Source organism: Pelobates fuscus, chromosome 12 (assembly GCF_036172605.1).
Source record: "Pelobates fuscus isolate aPelFus1 chromosome 12, aPelFus1.pri, whole genome shotgun sequence".
Lineage (NCBI taxonomy): Eukaryota > Metazoa > Chordata > Amphibia > Anura > Pelobatidae > Pelobates > Pelobates fuscus.
This window is the reverse complement of record NC_086328.1, coordinates 56,686,339-56,708,183: the sequence shown is the minus strand read 5'-3', so window position 1 is coordinate 56,708,183 and position 21,845 is coordinate 56,686,339. Positions and strand designations below refer to the sequence as shown.

At 45.5% G+C, this 21,845-nt stretch overlaps 1 protein-coding gene across 2 annotated transcripts in view; it reads right to left on the bottom strand.

The window, feature by feature from the left end:
• LPCAT2 (lysophosphatidylcholine acyltransferase 2) overlaps positions 1-21,845 on the bottom strand; it is a 1,632,697-nt gene that overhangs the window by 263,843 nt on the left and 1,347,009 nt on the right. For both annotated transcript variants that reach the window (XM_063438673.1, XM_063438674.1), the window contains exon 12: positions 16,538-16,691. In XM_063438673.1, coding sequence (XP_063294743.1) covers positions 16,538-16,691 — 154 coding nt within the window. The remainder of the gene's footprint in view (positions 1-16,537; positions 16,692-21,845) is intronic.

Genomic DNA, 21,845 nt, shown 5'->3' with positions numbered 1-21,845 from the left:
CATTAAGAAGAGATATAGGTCTTAGATTGACGCAGCTAGTCGGTGGTGTGACGAGACTAATCTCGCCACTGTGCATTGGAGGAGCCTGGTTGCCTGCCTGCTGCCTTTTGACTATGGACCGGCATTTAAATACTTTATTTTCCTATGCAAAAAGGTCTATTCATGTATTTCTGCCCGGGTGTTCGGAGATTCTATCTACCGAACAAGCAGTCATCTATTGTCCTCCCAGGAGCCGCGGTTAGCTGGCAGGCCCCATTAATTGGCTGCCCAGAAGCCTGCGAGCGCCACCAATTGACCACCCAGAAGCTGCGGTTAGCCGCGGCTTAACGAGCGTGTGCCGTCAATTGACCACCCAGTAGCTGTGGTTAACCACAGCTTATTTGACTATACCTGGTGGCCGCAGCTACGCATACTGAACACTGGATGGCACCAGTCTGCAGTTCACACGTGGCCAGATCATTCACGGATTTACTGAATGAACTCATTTAACTCATTTAACTTTACTGAATGAACTCATTTAGATAGCTATGCCATGCAGCCTATTCGTGCAATAAAAAACTTTGGTTCCATGGCAATTGAACTGTATGTGTGTGGTCTGAGCAGCATTCAGCAATAATGTGCGCTCAGACCTAAGCTATCTGGGGATATGTTGCATATCTGTATTTTATGTAATAAATGTAACCTTGTGTATTTTATTTTATTTTACTGTCTTTTTACTGCCATGTGCTTAATGGAGTTTTGCCTCTGTAGCGGAGAGCCGATCTTGCACAGCTATTCTCCACTAGAGATTCCAGTGAGGCTCAGGAACAAGGTGATGTTAAGTCCATAGGCAAGGTTTCCAGCAGGTAAAGTAATACAGCAGTATCCCCATCGCAATCCCAATAACTGGACGACACACAGTTTCAGGAGTAGACTGACAAGCTTTATTCCACAGTTCCTTATAAAGCCCTCTCCCATGCAAGGGAGGAGGTTCTATCACTTAAGACATTATCCAATCTCTAAGTAGTAACCTCCCACAGATCTCCTCCCCTCCTCTAGCATCATAATCCCCTTATTGTGTACACAGTTTCCCCCGAGTTTTGGATGTACCCTAAATACTTGGGGTACATCCACAAATCCAACATCCCCAGATAGCTCTATTCTGGGGGACCAACATACTTAAAAATTAGCCCATTCGGATGAATGGTTCGTGAGATATGGGGTTCCAAAGATTTGACCGACCGCATGGGTAAAGTATCCGAAAACAGTTCCATGCATTTTGGCCCTGCGGTCGGTCACAAACAAGGGAATGAAAACAGGCGAATTGCCTGTGTTATAGAGCCTGGAGAGGGTTTGAATGAATTCCCTTGTTTATGGGGCTCTTTCTACCGAACGGCGGGTCATTCGGTAGTTTCCATACGAATTTCTGGAAGTATGGAGGTCTCAGCGGTGTTTGCCTAGTCAAGTGTCCGATTTTAGTTCCAGACACTCGACGGCAAAACACCGCTGTTCGGTAGTTTAAGATGGCCGCCGCCACGTGTTTGTTTCCCGAATGGCGGCCACCCAGAGGACAAAGACCACACTGCACTGATTGCCAATTACCTGTTTGCAACATTGTTGCAAACGGTAATTGGAGGCACACTCATTCCTGGGTGGTCTGGTTGTTCGGTAGTTTCATTCCCTTGTTTTATTTGAATGATTCTACCGAACAACTAGAGGAATACAATTCTTTACATACATTTAACTGTCATTATACCCGGATACCATGCTTTCTATACATGTACATACACATTAAACCAGCCATATGACCAAATACACTTATTCTCATACATGTCGTGGGACAGCCCGGTACCAATCCGCTACACTGCTCCCCCTTGCCCACAAGCCGGCATACACAGTCTGATCCAACACGGATCGGCTTGGGGATGTCCGGGGGCTCACGGATCATTTCTCTAAGTCAGTTTGTCTTGACAACCCGTCAGCATTTCCATTCTGCTTACCCGGCCGGTACTGGATATTAAAGTCAAAAGGCTGTAGCGCCAAACTCCAGCGCAGCAGCCTGGCGTTGTCTCCAGCCACCCGGTTCAGCCAGACTAACGGGTTGTGATCCGTGAGCAAGGAAAAGGGCTGTCCATATAAATAGGGTTGTAGCTTCTTTAGGGCCCACACCACAGCCAGGCATTCCTTTTCGATGGCGGCGTAGCTTACTTCTCGAGGTAACAGTTTGCGACTGATGTAAGCCACTGGATGTTCCCCGCCATCGGCCCCGACTTGACTCAGTACTGCCCCCAATCCAAACATAGAAGCGTCTGTGTGAACAAGAAAACGTTTAGTTGGATTGGGAGCTGCCAAGACAGGGGCATTTATCAGTGCATTTTTCAATTGTTGGAATGCCTGCTCACACTCCGGGGTCCAGTTTACTTGGCGGGGAAGGTTCTTACGGGTCAGGTCAGTGAGGGGTTTGGCCAGGGCGCTATAATTGGGAACAAACTTCTGGTAATACCCTGCTGTCCCTAGAAACGCTAAAACCTGGGTCTTAGTCCTAGGGGTGGGCCACTGGGCTACAGCCTCTACTTTGGCGGGTTCGGGTTTTTGTTTACCGCACCCTACTCTATGTCCCAGGTATTGTACCTCAGCCATGCCGATACTACACTTGGCCGGCTTCAAGGTCAGACCTGCTTCCCTTATCCTATCTAGTACAGCTCCGATGTGAGCTAAGTGTTCCTGCCACGTATTGCTAAAAATAGCAATATCGTCCAGGTAGGCACATGTATAGTCCTGGAATCCATCTAGGAGTCGATCCACCATCCTTTGGAAGGTGGCTGGGGCGTTTTTCATCCCAAATGGCATGACCTTAAACTGGTACAAGCCAAATGGGGTGACAAAGGCCGACTTCGGGATGGCGTCTGGGGCCAGGGGGATTTGCCAATACCCTTTACACAAGTCAATAGTGGTGAGGTATTGGCCCCTGGCCATTCTGTCCAGTAACTCGTCTATCCGGGGCATCGGATAGGCGTCAGATACAGTCTTCTCGTTCAATCTCCTATAGTCCACGCAGAAGCGGGTCGTACCGTCTCGCTTTGGTACGAGGACTACAGGAGATGCCCAAGGACTGTCTGAGGGTTCAATCACCCCCAGTTGGAGCATTTCGTCGATCTCCTTACGCATGTTTGCCCGTACCGCTTCTGGAATGCGGTATGGCGTCTGGCGCATGGGTAGTTGCCCTGGGGTCTCGACCCGGTGAGTTGCCAGAGGCGTGTATCCAGGTACATTAGAGAACGTGTCGCGTTTCTCTTCCAATAGTTGCTGTACCTCGATCCGCTCCTGTGGGCTCAGCCGATCTCCCAGCGTAACCTCCCCTAAATCTCCGGACAGCTGCCCATCCCCCAGCAAATCGGGGAGGGGTAAGCTGTCAAACTCTTCCGTGTTAGGGGCACAGATGGCGGTTACCTCCTCAGTACGCTCGTGGTAGGGCTTCAGCATGTTCACATGGAGCATGCGTCGCCCCCCAGTCCCTGTGCAGGGGCCGATAATATAGGTGGTATCGCATCTTTGCTCCACCACCTTATATGGGCCCTGCCAGGCGGCCTGTAACTTATCATGTCGGACAGGTTTTAAAATTAGTACCTTCTGCCCGACCTGAAAGCTACGGTCCCTGGCTCCCCGATCATACCATGTACGCTGGCGGGTCTGGGCCTCCTGAAGGTTTTCCCGTACCGTCTTGGTCAACGCTTCTAGGCGGTCCCGAAAGGCCAACACATATGGTAGGATGGGAGTGCCATCTGTGCTCCGGTCTCCCTCCCAATGCTCTCTAATAAGATCCAATGGGCCTCGGACCCTCCTTCCAAACAATAATTCAAACGGGGAGAACCCTGTGGATTCCTGCGGCACCTCCCGGTATGCAAATAGGAGGTGCGGCAGGAATCGTTCCCAGTCCTTGTGGGTCTCTGCGAAGGTTCGGAGCATCTGCTTCAAGGTACCATTGAATCGTTCGCAGAGCCCGTTCGTCTGGGGGTGGTAAGGGGCGCTGATAATAGGCTTAATGCCACAGATCCTCCAGAGGTGTTGGGTGAATTCTGCGGTAAACTGGGTACCCTGATCCGAGATAATCTCCCTGGGTAATCCCATCCGGGAGAATATCCGCATGAGGGCATCCGCGACCGTCTCAGCGTGGATGTTGGTCAGAGCCACTGCTTCTGGATACCTGGTGGCATAATCTACGACCGTTAAAATATACCGTTTTCCTGACGGGCTAACTTTATTGAGGGGGCCTATCAGATCCACCGCTATTCGGCTAAAAGGTTCCTCTATTATGGGTAAGGGGTGAAGTTTAGCCTTCCTGCGATCCCCCCTTTTTCCCACTCTCTGGCAGGTATCGCAAGTCGTGCAATATCTGCGTACTTCCTGGCTAATCCCTGGCCAGAAGAAACTCTGGGTTAGTCTGTACCTGGTGCGACTAACCCCTAGATGTCCGGATAGCGGAATATCATGCGCTATCCGGAGTAATTCAGCCCGGTACCGCTGTGGTACCACTAATTGTCTCCTCGCTATCGGGTCTAACCCCGTAATCTGTTTGGTTGTTTCCCTGTATAAAAGTTGTTTATCCCAGATAAACTTCTCTCCCTCCGCCCCGGGGGAACCCGTGCCAACCTTGTCCCTATACACCTGAAGCGTGGGGTCTGTTGCGACTTCAGCTACAAATTCATTAGGTGGAGCCCAGGGGACACATTCTAGAGGGGGGGTAGGGTTGCTTACCTGGACCTCCGGCAGTGTGTTGTGGTCCTGGGTGCGGGCCTGTTGTCGGGTGACTACAGGGTTGACCTCTCCTGTGGTGGGTGACTGGGGCTCAAAAGCAGAAGTGAGCCTCCCCAGATCGTTCCCCAATAAAACCTCCGCCGGTAAATGTGGCATCAACCCCACCTCCACTTCCCCTGCCCCCGCTCCCCAATGTAAATGTACCCTTGCTGTAGGTAGCCGGTACACTGCTCCCCCAGCTACCCGGACGGCAACAGTTTTGTTCAGTTTTGCCTGATCTGAAATCAGGTGGCTCTGTACCAAAGTGATGGTGGCTCCCGAATCTCGTAATCCCCGGACTGCTGTACCATTCAGATATACCGTCTGTCGATGGTGCCGTAGATTATCCACATTGGCCTGGACCGGATCTGCCTCGTGCAGTACCTCCCATTGTTCCACAGTAGTAATGGGGACTGCGAAACCATATGGGGTGGTGACTAGGTCCTGGTAGTGGTGGGCTGCGGCCGCCCTGGGTGGAGGTGGGCCTGGACGAATCCAGGTGGAACGGTCCCGTAGCTGTGGGCATTCCCTTTTATAATGTCCCCACTTCTGGCAGTGATGACAGGGGCCAGCGGTGGGTTGTCGGAACCGGGGCTGTGCAGCGGGTGGTGGAGGTGGTGGTAGCGGTCTCGGTGGAGCTGGGGTGTAGTTGTTTCCCCCGAATGTTTTAAAGGTTGCTTTTGGAGCTGCAGGTTTTTGTGACCTGCGTGCATCCAGGTAGTCATCCGCTTTCCTAGCCGCGTCGGTAAGGGAAGTAGGGTTTCTGTCCCTTACCCATTCCTGGACCTCATTGGTTACTCCCTCATAGAACTGCTCCATCAGCAACATTTGTATTACATCCTCCATAGAACGTGCCTTGCTAGCTTGCACCCACCCGAGCGCTGCCCCCTGTAATCGGCATGCCCACTCTGCGTGCGAGTCCTTCTCTGTTTTCTTTAGATCCCGGAACCTCCGCCGGTATGCCTCGGGTGTTATAGCATACCTGGCGAGTATAATTTCTTTCACTTTACTGTAATTCCTTATTTCGTCATTAGGTACAGTCCGATATGCCTCTGCTGCCCTCCCGGTTAACCTTCCGGCCAAAATAGGTACCCAGTCCTCTGCGTTAATTTTATGCAGTGCACACAGTCTTTCAAAGTCTTGCAGGAAAGCGTCTATATCTTCCTCTGCCACCACATATGTTTTAAAAGCCTGGTATGGTATTTTAGGCTTACCTTCCTGTGGCACATTAATTGCAGAGCTTTGTTCTGGTGCCTGTGTCCTTAGGATGAATTCTTGTACCTCGGCCATTGTCCTGGTAACAATTTCTGTTGGGGGGTTTTCCCCATAAAAGGATAGCCTGAACTGAACCTGCCTCTGGAATTCCGATCCTTGTGGTGTTCCTCCCGGCTCCCTCTGTGCCGGAACTGAATCGCCCTCCATTCTGTACTCTGCCATGAGTTCTGTAACAAGTACTGCTTTCTTCTTATTGCTGGCTTGTATACCCCTTGCCTCTAGGAGGTCCTTTAGCGTGGAGCGTTTTAGCGCAGAAAAATCAATCTCCATCCGTACTCCATTTACGCTTGTTCCTCTGTGAGTTTGGATCCCAGCGCTGCCAACCAATGTAGCGGAGAGCCGATCTTGCACAACTATTCTCCACTAGAGATTCCAGTGAGGCTCAGGAACAAGGTGATGTTAAGTCCATAGGCAAGGTTTCCAGCAGGTAAAGTAATACAGCAGTATCCCCATCGCAATCCCAATAACTGGACGACACACAGTTTCAGGAGTAGACTGACAAGCTTTATTCCACAGTTCCTTATAAAGCCCTCTCCCATGCAAGGGAGGAGGTTCTATCACTTAAGACATTATCCAATCTCTAAGTAGTAACCTCCCACAGATCTCCTCCCCTCCTCTAGCATCATAATCCCCTTATTGTGTACACAGTTTTCCCCGAGTTTTGGATGTACCCTAAATACTTGGGGTACATCCACAAATCCAACATCCCCAGATAGCTCTATTCTGGGGGACCAACATACTTAAAAATTAGCCCATTCGGATGAATGGTTCGTGAGATATGGGGTTCCAAAGATTTGACCGACCGCATGGGTAAAGTATCCGAAAACAGTTCCATGCATTTTGGCCCTGCGGTCGGTCACAAACAAGGGAATGAAAACAGGCGAATTGCCTGTGTTATAGAGCCTGGAGAGGGTTTGAATGAATTCCCTTGTTTATGGGGCTCTTTCTACCGAACGGCGGGTCATTCGGTAGTTTCCATACGAATTTCTGGAAGTATGGAGGTCTCAGCGGTGTTTGCCTAGTCAAGTGTCCGATTTTAGTTCCAGACACTCGACGGCAAAACACCGCTGTTCGGTAGTTTAAGATGGCCGCTGCCACGTGTTTGTTTCCCGAATGGCGGCCACCCAGAGGACAAAGACCACACTGCACTGATTGCCAATTACCTGTTTGCAACATTGTTGCAAACGGTAATTGGAGGCACACTCATTCCTGGGTGGTCTGGTTGTTCGGTAGTTTCATTCCCTTGTTTTATTTGAATGATTCTACCGAACAACTAGAGGAATACAATTCTTTACATACATTTAACTGTCATTATACCCGGATACCATGCTTTCTATACATGTACATACACATTAAACCAGCCATATGACCAAATACACTTATTCTCATACATGTCGTGGGACAGCCCGGTACCAATCCGCTACAGCCTCTGTCCTTGGAGATAATTGGATTACTTCCCAATTATCTCCAGGATAGAGAAGAGGGATTGTGATGTCATTGTGGGAGTGTTTATCTGTGTTGTATGTTTTGATTGGATGTTCCACAAAATCCTGTGGGTGGGAAATTGTCTGTAAAATGTCTATATAAGGCTAATAAAGACACAGCTCAGCCTGTTCACTGCTTGATCCTCAACACGGAGCTTTGTCTCATTCTTGTGGGGGATTTACTGTATGCTGTTATAGACTGATTGCCAGGAGTGTAAGCCGCTTGGGGTGCTTTTCCTGTTCAGCTGCTAGCAGCTATTCGTGAGGTTCCAGTTCGGGAGTTTGGAGTGCTACTTTGTATCCTGTTCGGCAGTTTGGGGTTCTGCGGTAGCTGTGCCTGTGTCTCTGGAAAGGGAAGATCTTCTAAACGGCAGTTTAACCCCTTTTATGCCTGGGGTTGTCGTTATAGGTGGCTTTCCTGGTTCTGGTAGTGTTATTATAATAGCTTCCAGCATTTCTGGGTGTACCTCACCTGAATCTAAAATGCTGTTAAAAAGTATTGTTAGATTTGGGATCAATTCCTTTGCAAATTTAAATTAATAATAATTAGAAAACCCATCTGGGCCTGGTGCTTTATGTTTTGAAGCTGTTTTTTATAGCTTCCCACACCTCCTCCTCTGTAAAAGCTTTATTCAAAATCTCCGCCTCTTCCCGAGTCACGCAGGGTAGTTCAACATCTTTTATGAAAGTGGAAATTGTATTTAATGTGGGTTGAGTTGTATTTGAATCCTCTCTTAAATTATATAAATATTCAGAATATAATGCTAATTTGTTAACAATTTGATTTGGATCTATCAATTTTACACCTTTTGAGTTTACCAAGTATGGAATTTTTTATTGTATTAACTTCTGTTTAATTTGTGACGTCAAAAATGTGCCCGCTTTATTTCCCTGTGTATAATATTTAAATTTTGATTTTCTCAAATTGCGTTCCGTTACCTTCAATTCTAAATTTTCTAGTTGTTTTTTAAGTCTAAAAAGTTTATTTCGTAAACAATTATTTAGAATTGGTTTATATTGTTTCTCTATTTCTCCTATTGATTTAAGAAGTTTTTTTCTGTTCCTCTCCAAATTTTTGTTTTGCCTTGCTCCTTGTTTTATAAGTATTCCCCTTACTGTGGCCTTATGAGTTAACCATATAACTGCTATAGATGTATCCTGATTTGTGTTTTCTTGAAAAAACTGATTCATTGTATTCCTGATCTCTATTTCTCCCATTTTATTATCTAATAATGCTTCGTTCAAACGCCATGAACCCGTACCTCTTGCCTGATATGAAGTGTCAAATATGGAATATACTGGGCCATGGTCTGACCATGTTATTAGATCTATATTTACCTTCACTAGAGATTGGAGTGTATTTTGTATTTTTCATGTTCAAAAGTGATTAAATAGTATGATAAAATAATTGTTCACTTCTGTTAGTACATATTTAAGGCAATATTGTTTTCTACAGGTATAGTTTGGTCTTGAAACACTTTACATAGCTATGACTTACTATGCAGTAATGCACAATCTCTCATAAATACTGGTATACTGGCATATATGTTTGCCTTCACCTATGGAGACCATACAATCTGTGTATTATTCATGCGTATCTAGGCTTAGCATAAAATGCTACTTTTACTGTTATATCTCTTTTTTTGTTTTTTAATGTGAGAGCAGAATTGGTGTTATTGTACGATATAATGCAGTTTTACCACTATGTCAAATCTTTGGTGCATTTGCCTATAACTCTATAATGGTGTGATTCCGTTCCGATACTTTTACAATTAGATTGCTTTTTTTCTAATGTATGTATCTTTCAAAGTAATAAACTTTGAATGACAACAAAAATAAATAAAAAAAAATAACCTTGAGTGTCTGCTTTCTCAAATGGAAGCACTTTGTGGGGTTATTTGAACAGTCCAATAGCTATAATACCTCAAAATGAGACATAGGCCCATCAAATCCATCTATGAAAATTCTAACTAAAGAAACTTAAATAGCCTTGTCTATAATATGGCATTGTAACTTCACAGAATAGTGCCAAAGCCATACAATGGGGGTATTGTTGTACTCCGCAGATGTAGCTAAACCCAATATGGGATTCTGTATAGGAATAGCACACACCAGCTTTACAAGATACACATTAAAAAAAACCTTGGTATATGTGTAAATGCCAAAATAGAAAAAAAAAATACTCCAATATTTAGCAGAGGTTGGCGATGAAACGGCTACGTATAAAGTGTCAACATAACCTTGGCTAAATAGCCTATGAGTAGAGTTGAGCGGACACCTGGATGTTTGGGTCCGGCGGGTTCAGCCGAACTTGACCCCGAACCCCATTGAAGTCAATGGGGACCCGAACTTTTGGGCACAAAAATGTGGATAGGGAAATCACTTAAAATAACAAAATACATAAAAATAAAAAATACAGCTGAGCCATAAAATAGCACTAAATGGAATCTTTGATTTTAGCTTTGGAAGAACATAAATCAAAATCTAAACCATGGCTGTCAGGAGGATCACCAGAATTATCAATTTGAGAGAGGGTTGGAGTGCAGGGTATTCTCATTGTTCAAACTGAGCTCAACTCCTGATGCATGGAGAAAAGGCCTTCACAAGCCTCTGCTATTGTGACATTGTTTAAACTAAGTGACCCATAGGTTGAGGGGGCGGTGACCGTGGCGGTGTAGGTGGAAGCGGCGGTGGAGGAGGAGGAGGAGGTAGCCAATACTGTTTTTTATTTGTTTATTTTTATTTGTTTATTTTTTTTATTGGGGTAGCCCCTAAAATATTGTGACATATAAAAAAAGAGAACTCTGTTCCACAGAGCGACTGACCCGTGCGTGCTGCAGCTGAAACTCTACTATCGCCTGCTGCTGCTCGCACAGTCTCATGAGGCGGTGAGCGGGAAGGCCGAAGTTATGCTGCAGCACAGACAGGCGAGCAGCAGCAGGGAGAGAATGCCAAAAGCGCGCCCAGATGGCCCGCACTTTCTGCAGCAGCTTTGATATATCTGGGTGTTTTTTTTAGGAATTTCTGCACCACCAAATTTAGCATATGCACCAGGCAAGGGATGTGCATCAAACCGGCTAGGCCCAGAGCTGCTACAAGATTTCACCCATTATCGCACACCACCAGGCCGGGCTTGAGGCTCAGTGGCAACAACCATTCATCAGTCTGTTGTTCCATGCCCGTCCACAGCTCCTGCACAGTGTGGGTTTTTTCCCCCAAACATATGAGTTTTAAAACAGCCGGCTGTCGTTTCCCCCTGGCTGTGCTGAAGTTGGTGGTGAAGATGTTACGCTGACCAGATGAGGAAGTGGTAGAGGAGGAGGAGGAGGCAACAGGAGGCAAAGTTGTGTACCCAAATAAAGATTGTCAAATGTTGTATCCTGGAACTGTGTCCCATCCGGTTACTGCGGAAATGGGTCTGATCTATTCTAATTGTTACGGTTACCCCCAGGCTAGCTGGAAGCTGGACCACTTGGATGGTCTGGATCCCAGTGTGGAGAGAGAGAGAAGCCGCTTTAGCTAGACGACCAAAAGAATCCTGTAAATGTAGAACAATCCCACTAGCTATTGTACAGCTAGGATAATCTTTTCCGCACAAAACGAGTCGAGACTGCGATTTGAAGGTCAAACAAGAACTGAGTTTAATGGCACACAGGTATCGATATTTATGCAAAATCTCAGGTCCAGGGACAGCCTCCTCTGGACCTGATGGGATACAGGGAAAATACAAGTGGTCAACCAATAGGAATACATTGTATCGTTTGAATTTGTTACCGCCTAGCTTCGAGATAATGAATCCAACGGTTATTACAATACAATTATCTCCAAGCGCCCAAAATACCAAGTTTTATTGCCACATAAAAAACAGGTTAAAAATATATCACTTTAAAATTTTCAGATACAATTAGGGTCTTCCACCATTTATTCTGTAGCCCCGGTCTGGGTGCAATAGTCAACCGAAGAGCGCCCAAAAGCCACGAACCATGCGCTTGGTTTCTTCGTTACAAAGTCCATTCGTATCTTTGGTCCCGAGCTTGCGATGGCGGCCATGTTTTTAAGTAAGTTAATAGTCAGCGGGGCCTCGGCATCAAACTCGTGGAACAAGTAACGGTCAGAGTGGTGTGCGAATCCCCGCTCTATTGCTAGATGTTTCAGTTGTTCGGGAGACGAACGTAGACCTCCGTGAAGGGGGTACTTAACCTGCGTTTAACCGCAAAACTCAACATTCTAATTGAGGCCACACGCCAGGCTGTAGGTGGTCCCCGTTCGTGACCCTTTCAGTAGTTTGACTATCGGGAGATAAGGCACGAACGAGAATGTCTGGAGGCCGTCAATTAACCTGCGGTTAACCACAGACCGCAACTCCCTGGGCGATCAATTGGCAACACACTCTCCTCGCAGGGTGGTCGGTCATTCGGTTGTTTGAAAGGTGACCGGGGTTAAGGGGCGGCACACGCCAGGGACCGGGTGGTCCGTTGTTCATTTAACGAATCGGTGTAAGCAATCCGTTCATAAGTTGGGTACAGAATTCAAGTACCAAAGCAATATCATAGCAAAGAAACAACATAATGCTTGTCTGTAACGGTTTTGTAACACTAATCAAAGGGGATAACCATAGATTACCCAGGTCCCGCTTCAATTGGTGGCAAGCGGCGGGATCCCATGTCCCTGCCAACAAACCCATGGACTACAGTGCTCTAAAGTGACCTACACTGCAGGACTTGTGCGGAACCAGAGGAATAACACCTGGTGGGCGTAACAAGGCTCAATTGACTGCTGCGCTCATGGAGGACGACCAGGCATGCAGTGAGGCAACGAACCCCAGCCAGGGGCCGAAGATGAGGAGGAAGTGCGCAAGGAGGTGTAACAGCACCTGGCATATTACTGAGAGCCACCCTCAGAGGAGATTGTCAGCAGGACCTTTTTGGAGGTGCAAGCCTATGTCCTTGCCAATAGACAGAGGGCAACCTCTATGAACTCAGAGGTCTCGCATGTAGGCCCACTCATTGGTGGTGAAGTGGTGCTGTTCCGCAGAGTGACTGACCCGTGCGTGCTGCAGTTGAAACTCCACTATCGCCTGCTGCTGCTCGCACAGTCTATCCATCAAGTGTAAGGTGGAGTTCCACCTTGTGGGCACGCCGCATATGAGGTGGTGAGCGGGAAGGCCAAAGTTACGCTGCAGCGCAGACAGGCAAGCAGCAGCAGTGTGAGAACACCGAATGCGCGCACAGCAGCTACAGTGGATTTCACATCCTGTTCCAAGATGCAGATCAGTCTGGTGATGGCTTCTGGTATCCAGTACTCTTTTTAATGAAGCTGCATCAGGGTCCGGGTATGTGGCCGCACAAATGCTGGTGCTCAACACCAGGGGGCGTGCGGTTACCCTGCACCAGACCCTGCCACACTGTGACTCCTAACTTCAACATCAGGCATACGGGGTCCCGGTCGACCGACCACTGCCCAGACAGTGTCTGGGTCCCGTTCACTGGACTGCGAAACTGCGAATGGCTTGTTAAATCTGTTATGGTTCCTTTTATCGCTCCATCTGTTACTTGGATAAATGTGGGAATTCTAAAGATAATACATGCCGACGAGCGCAGGGGACAGCCGCTCTGCTTTTGCACCCTGCTCCCTCTTATGCTGTGCTGGTGCCTCTGTGCGACCAGCGCCTCTTCCTGCAAACTGAACACATCACTCGAATGACCTTGATTCCATGTGGGGTCTAGGACCTCATCATCCTCCACATCATCTTCCACCCACTCCTCAACCCTGCCCTCCTTGCCGGTCTGCACACTGCAGAAAGTCACAGCAGTTGGCACCTGTGTCTTTCCAGTATGTAAACTCTGCAAAGGACATATGTGAATTGATTTAGATTTATATCTAGGCAACAGTTTTCCCTATAAACTGACCTCTCAGTTTGACATGTGGGGGTATTGCCCCCGAATTGCAATATTGTTATATTGGTATTTGAAGGTTCTATTTGACTGTCAGATATGAAGCGGCCTGCAAATGTAATATTTAGCACTCAAAAAAAAATTGAATTGGTCAAACTGCGCTGTAACCACAGTATTTGACGGTTCTTTTTGACTCTCAGATATAAAGTGCAGGCACCAAATTGACTTTTTAGCACCTAAAGAATTAGATTGTTTACAACTGCAATGTAAGCACAATATTTGACGGATCTATTTTACTATCAGATATGAAGTGCACCGCAGGTAGCAAATGTACTATTTAGCAGCCAAAAAATTTGAATGTTTAAAACTGCTATGTCACAGCACTTTTGACGGTTCTAATTGACTCTCAGATATGAAGAGCATGCCCCAACATCACTATTTAGCAGTTTAGCACCAAAACAATAAGAATTTTTACAACTGCGCTGTAACCGTAGCATTTGACGCTTCTATTTGACACTCAGATATGAAGTGCAGGGCCCAAATTAACTATTTAGCAGATTAGCACCCAGAAAATCAGAATGTTTACAATAGCGCTGCAACTGCAGTATTTGACGCTTCTATTTGACTCTCAGATATGAAGAGCATGCCCCAAATTTACAATTTAGCAGATTAGCACCCATTAAATAAGAATGTTTACAATTGCGCTGTAACCGCACTATTTGACGCTTCTATTTGACTCTCAGATATGAAGAGCATGCCCCAAATTTACTATTTAGCAGTTTAGCACCAAAACAATTAGAATTTTTACAACTGCGCTGTAACCGCAGTATTTGACGCTTCTATTTGACTCTCAGATATGAAGTGCACCCCACTAATGTACTTTTTAGCACCCAAAAAATTGACTTTTTAAAACTCCGATGTAACCGCAGTATTTGATGCTTCTATTTGACTCTCAGATATGAAGTGCGCACCACAAATGTACTATTTAGCACCAAAAAAAATTGACTTTTTAAAACTCCGATGTAACCGCAGTATTTGACTATCAGATATTAAGTGCAACCCACTATATACTAGTTTGCAGAATTCTTTCCTAATCTGTCCCTGAAAACGTCAGCATCCTCTCCCTACACTAATAAGAGCTCATGTGACGTGCGGCTCTACGTGACTCTAGCTTATAAATATAGGCTGGGTCACATGCTGCACTGGCCTGCACTGGCATGGCTGTGATGGCTTCTAAGGGCACACGAGTCAAACGCTTGTTAATTGGCTGCCCTGCAGCCTTTCAAAACGCGCCATTAAATCGCCGAACACCGAACTCCAATCCGAACATACAGTGATATGTCCGTGCTCGGAGTCCAAAAAACGTAATGTTCGGTACGAACCCGAACTTCACAGTCCGTGTTCGCTCAACTCTACCTGTGAGGTGTACTTTATATAAATATATACTTTTGTGTGACAATTTTGTTTTTTGTGATGGCTACTAAACTTGAAATTTCAAGCGAAAAATCATATTGAAATTTTATTTTAGTCCTTTTTTTCCATTTTGTGACCTGTAACTTTCAAAATGAGGTAAAAATTCTATACATACTATGTACTCTATGAATCAAGACTAGAGTTGAGGTGTTCGTACCAAACATTACGATTTTTTGACCCTGAACCCGAACATTTCAGTAACAGTTCGGGTTTGAGTTTGGTGTTCGGCCCTACATAACAATGAGGGGGGACCTACTATCCTCCCCCCGGTCCCCGCCCCAGCGCGGTGGGTGGGGGGTCCTAAATAACAATGGGGTGGACCTACTGTCCTCCCCCCAGCCCCAAACCCTGTGCGGCAGGTGGGAGCCCTACATAACAATGAGGGGGGGGGCCTACTTTCCTCCCCCCCTGCCCCCACCCATGCACGGCAGGTGGGGGCCCTAAATAACAATGAGGGGGGGACCTATTGTCCTTCCCCCCAGCCCCCACCCCTGAGTAGTGGGTGGGGGCAATAAATCACAATGGGGGTACCGGAGGGTCCTCCCCCGCTTCAAAGGTGACTGGGGGTCCCCAAGCCCTAAAAATAGAGGGGGGAATAAAATAACTAACCTGTAAATAAAAATAAAACTTACCATTTGAGGCCAAATAAAAAACCATCATACCCATCGAACATAAAATAAAATAAAAAATCCAAGCACAAAAAACAAACGACGAAAAAGGAAAAAACTAGAACTTAAAAAAATTATCCATCTTCACGCATGGAGGGCTCCGCGCAGACTGAGCTCTGCAGGACGGGGGATAGATTTTTATTTGGGTGGGGGGAGGTGACTAGGGGCTTGGGGACCCCTAGTCACCTTGGAAGGGGGGGGATTTTCATTTAGGGCCCCAACCTGCCGCACAGGGGTGGGGGCTGGGGGGGAGGACAGCAGGTCCCCCCCACTTTCTGATTTATGGCCCCCACCCACTGCTCAGGGGTGGGGGCTGGAGGGGAGGACAGTAGGTCCCCCCCATTCTTATTTAGGGTCCCCACCCACCGCTCAGGGGTGGGGACAGGAGGTCCACCCTCATTGTTATGTAGGGCCCCCACCCGCCGCACACGGGTTTTTAGAGCCATTTTAGTGTCCAAAAGTTTGGGTCCCCATTGACTTCAATGGGGTTCGGGGTCAAGTTCGAGTCCTGAACTCGAACTTTTTGTCGAAGTTCAGTCAAACCTGGCGAACCCGAAAATCCAGGTGTCCCTCAACTTTAATCAAGACACATAAATTAATTTTGTTTGAATTACTTTTCAAGCTGGACATATTATACACACGTTATTATTTTATAAACTGTGAAAAAAATGTGTGTGGTTTTTTTTGTGGCATTTTTTTATAATTAATGATAATTTATACATGTCTATATGACAACAAATGAAAGCCCTTTTTGTCCTCTAAAAAATGTTACGTGTTGGTGCAATAAATGAGAATGATGCAAATTGCAGTTGAACACAAACAGCAAAAAATGCTAAAATTGCTTGTTTCCTTAAGGGTAAGAAAAGCTTCTGAAGCTGTGTCATTAAGGGGCTAATATGGCTAGACAAAAACAGGAATGCATATCAAACTCATACTAATGTGCAAAATGTATAGTAGTATGGGTACATACCCTGTCAAATAATGTGAACAGCTCTCTAAGAATATCTGATTCTGGCAGTTTGAGGTGTGAGGCAAACTCTTCAATCCCAATTCTTCCTCCCTTGGATGATGCTGCAATTGTGGCAAAAACCTCCATCTGCTTCATGACATTATCCCATTTTAGGCTTGAAATACAAAAATAAATATAAAAAAAAGTTAACATTGATACTTCTCTATTGAAAATAACCTTATGATTGTTACTCCTGAATTTTGGTTTGCATTTTCCTTTATAACTCTGTAATCCTGTTTTTATTACCATAAATTATTTTTTTTATATTTTTTTTTTATTCTTTATTTTATTGTATTTTAAATTTGACAATTTGTATTGTTTTGTCACTCTGCAAAAACATGGGGGGTACAGAAAAGAAAGGAGGGGGGTAACAATTAGGCTTGATACATACATATGTTGTCTGTTTTTGTGATATCTATGACATTTCAATCTACTTCACATTGCATATTACAGATCATGCAGCGTAGTGCCAGGCAGACTGAGATAGACTTAAGCTGAGTGTGAAGGTACATCAGTGACTACTGTGCAGTGCGTGGCCTCCATCCTCTCAGCATAGCTATGAGTAGGCAATTCCTTGTTTGACTTAATGCTTTACAGTATACTATAATTGTAAAGGATCCTATTAGCTCTGTAGTACCGATCCTTGCAGCTTCAACCAAATTCCCAGCAGAATAATAACGAAGTAGTGATTATAGCTCCCAATTCCCCCAAACATGAGTCGAGACTTCATGAAGGGGTAAAACGATCTGGTTTATTGATGGTCAAACTCAGCCCTTTTATGATGGTCTCCCAGCAAGTTAACTCCCACAGGGGACCTTGTGGAAAACTGTAACAAAATATACAGAACCAATCAGTTTACAGTACAATTATTAAACACACCCACAGTAACAGTACAACCCCTCCTCTCTATCCTGGAGATGATTAACTTAAGTCGTTGGATAGAACCTAATTATCTCCAGGTAGAGAAAAACATGTCCTTTATACATTTTGACAAAACTGTATTAAAATCCATAACTTATATTTCGCCGAACGTAGTCTCCATGTTCCACATACCCTCAGATAGCTTGGATCTGAGCGCACAATATAGATGAATAGCGCTCAGATCCCACGAACACAGTTCTCAATATCGTCGAGTAAAGTTTTTAGTTCACCGCTTGTTCGGGAAATTGAATCCGAAAAGTGTTCCAAAACTGCAGCTACCTGGGGTAGGTCTATCTCGTATAGTAGGAAAGTCCCGAACGGTAAAGTGTTCGGGAGTTATTAACCGAATGGACGGCAACTTGGTACGCGTCAGCAGTGTGCGGCTCAATTAGTGTCCGAAAACAGTTCCATAGGATCAACTACCATCTACCGGTGAGCGTTCGACAATTTTAAAATGGCGACCGCCACTTGTTCGCCACGAACGCGGATCACCAAACCTTTCATCAATTACCTTGTGGTTAACCAGGTCTGGGTGGTAAATGAGCTGCACATGACCTCGGTGGGAGGTTGGGTGTTTCGGGAGTTTGTTCGGTTCTTTTACAACTACACGAAATAGCCATACACATGAATATTTAGACGAAATGCTGTTTCTCTGAGTCTGTCCAAACAGGGATTTCATTACAATAATTGTATCCCGCATCTGGCAGGTGTTATTCGTCTTTTTCAATAATTAAAAATGTAGGGGTACAGAAAATAAAAGGGAATGAGGAGATTTAGTTATCATTGTACAAACATATATATATTGCAACTGTACTTGGGTTTCTTATTGTGTTGTGAAAGTGTAATCACTCCTGGTGCAGTGAGGATAGGATGTTGGAGAGTAGATTCAATGAGGCTCGCGGCACATCCGAGTCATGGCATGGCATGCAGGAGATAGGTGTCCCATGTAGAGTTGAGCAGACACCTGGATGTTCGGGTCCGGCGGGTTCGGCGGAACTTTGAAAAAAAGTCCGGATTCGGGATCGAACTTCATCCCGAACCCGAACCCCAATGAAGTCAATGGGGACCCGAACTTTTGGCCACAAAAATGCCTCTAAAAAAGTCCTGGAATGGGCTAAAAGGCTGCAAAAGGAAGTAAAATGGGGGTAAGAGTAGGACAAGTGCCCTGCAAACAAATGTGGATAAGGAAATCACTTAAAATAATATTAAATCCCTAAAAAAAAAAAAAATACAGCTGAGCCATAAAATAGCACTAGATGAAATCTTTGATTTTAGCTTTGGAAGAACATAAATCAAAATCTAAAGCATGGCTGTCAGGAGGATCACCAGAATTATCCATTTGAGAGAGGGTTGGAGTGCAGGGTATTCTCTTTCATTGTTCAAACTGAGCTCAACTCCTGATGCATGGAGAAAAGGCCCTCACAAGCCTCTGCTATTGTGTACATAGTTTATACTAAGTGACCCATAGGTTGAGGAGGCGGTGACCATGGCGGTGTAGGTGTAAGCGGTGGTGGAGGAGGAGGAGGTAGCCAACACTTTTTTTTATTTGTTTGTGTTTTTGTTTTTTTAATTGGGGTAGCCCCCAAAATATTGGGACATATAAAAAAAGAAAACACTGCTCTGCAGAGTGACTGACCCGTGCGTGCTGCAGCTGAAACTCCACTATCATCTCATGAGGCGGTGAGCGGGAAGGCCGAAGTTACGTTGCAGCGCAGACAGGCGAACAGCAGCAGGGTGAGAACGCCAAAAGCGCGCACAGACGGCCCGCATTTTTTGCAGCAGCTCTGATATATCTGGGTATACACCGTGGCGGTGTAGGTGGAAGTAGCAGTGAAGGGGGAGGAGGAGGTAGCCAACACTGTTTTTTTTTTGTTTTTTTTTATTGGGGTAGCCCCCAAAATATTGGGACATATAAAAAAAGAAAACAAAGAATAAGTGCACTTGAGTATAACAATGGCTGGGTGAGGCTGGTATAAATGTATATTCTGCACAAGGTACAGACAAGTCTGGTGGGATCCATGCCTGATTCATTTTAATAAAAGTGAGCTTGTCCACGTTGGCTGTGGACAGGCAGCTGCGCTTGTCTGTGATAACGACGCCTGCCGTGCTAAACACACATTCAGACAATACACTGGCTGTAGGGCAGGCCAGCACCTCCAAGGCATAAAGGGCAAGCTCAGGCCATGTGCCCAATTTTGAGACCCAGAAGTTGAATAGAGCAGACCAATCAGTCAGTACGTGTAGGAGTGTGCACACATACTGTTCCACCATGTTGCTGAAATGCTGCCTCCTGCTAAGACGTTCCATATCAGCTGATGGTGCTGGTTGTTGTGGCGTGCTGACTAAGCTTTTTCACATTTCGGCCATGCTAACCCTGCCTTCAGCTGCATTGGCGACCTCTTCCTCCTCCTTTGCCTTCGCCTTGTGCTTCCACTGAGTCCCCGGTGTCAGTTGGGAATGCCCTCAGCAGCGCGTCTACCAGCGTGCGCTTGTAGTCGCGCATCTTCTGATCATGCTTCAGTGAGGGAATTAAGTTTGGCACGTTGTCCTTGTAACGGGGATCCAGCAGGGTGGCCACCCAGTAATCAGCACAAGTTAGAATGTGGGCAACTCGGCAATCATGTTGCAGGCACTGCAGCATGTAGTTGCTCATGTGTGCCAGGCTGCCCAGAGGCAAGGACAAGCTGTCCTCTGTGGGAGGTGTATCGTCTGTGTCCTCCGTATCCCCAGGGTGAGAACGCTTAAAGCTCGCACAGGCTACCCGTAGATTCTGCAGCAGCTCTGATATATCCAATCTACTATCGCCTGTACTTGTTCTGGCCTCACCATTTGTAGAGTGGCATTCGGCCTACTAAATAATGCTGAAGGTTCTGTCAGTTACTCGCACATGAGGAAGGTGTTTCACTTGTGCATGTAGCTGGTGCAGATCAACCACGTCCTCTCCTTGCAACAGGAGCTCCACCAACACCAGCAGCACCACGACCAGGGCCACGTCCCTTATTTGATGCTCTCCTCATTCTTTTCGTTCACCCACCAAACTAACAGATGTTTATTTTGTCAGGCGACAAATAGTAACCGCCAATAGTCAACAATTTTAAATTATTTTTTTTGTTTATTGAACTCCAAGAAATGCACCGCAGGCTGCAAATATACTATTTAACACCCAAAAAAATTAGAATTTTTGAAAGTACGATGTAACCACAGTATTTGACGGTTCTATTTGACTCTCAGATATGAAGTGCAGGCACCAAATTGACTTTTTAGTACCTAAAGAATTAGAATTTTTAAAACTGCTATGTCAAAGCAGTATTTAATGGTTCTATTTGACTCTCAGATACGAAGAGCATGCCCCAAATTTACTATTTAGCAGATTAGCACCCAGAAAATAATTATGTTTACAATTGCGCTGTAACTGCAGTATTTGACACTTCTATTTGACTCTCAGATATGAAGTGCAGGGCCCAAATTTACTATTTAGCAGATTAGCACCCAGAAAATAAGAATGTTTACAACTGTGCTGTAACCGCAGTATTTGACGCTTCTATTTGACTCTCAGATATGAAGAGCACGCTCCAAATTTACTATTTAGCAGATTAGTAACCAGAAAATAAGAATGTTTACAATTGCGCTGTAAAAGTAGCATTTGACGCTTCTGTGGCGAAACCAACCTCGCCACTATGAACTGGAGAAGCCTGTTTGCCCGCCTCCTACCTGCTGACTATGGCCCCTTCGTTATTTGGGCATGTTGTACTTTATATTGCTGCTGCTGGCCCTTTTAAAATCATCTGTGGACATATTGGGACTTTTGGGATACTGTACCTTTAAGACTATGGAGCATATTACAGTAATACTGCCTTTAATCCTTTAATATCATGTATGTATTTTTATGTTGAGTTATCCTGGGATATGTATGCAGCATTCTCTGATTGTTCGGTAGAATCACTCTGTTATGGGCAAATGCAAATATTACAAGTTTTAGAATGAAATGTTGTATTTCTTAAACTGTGTACTTTGTCTTTAAGAGATATTGCAAATTGACAAGGTGTTAGAAATGGAACATATTGTTTTTCATAGATGTTTCTTTAAGCAATAACCTCAGTGCATAATATGTTTGCGCCATTTTGTCCCAGACGAATTACAATAACAATAATGCATAAACAAGGCTTCAAGGCTATTCTACGACTCTTTCAGTACACAATATACTGTGGTAACCCCAAGTTAATGGAACTTCCCCAAATCCGGGAATCTCCCACGACTGTTGTAGTATAAACAACAGATAAGCTATTCAGACTTTGGGAAGCCATCTTGTCCCAAGTTGATGGAAGTTCCCCAGGTCCGGGAGTTTCCC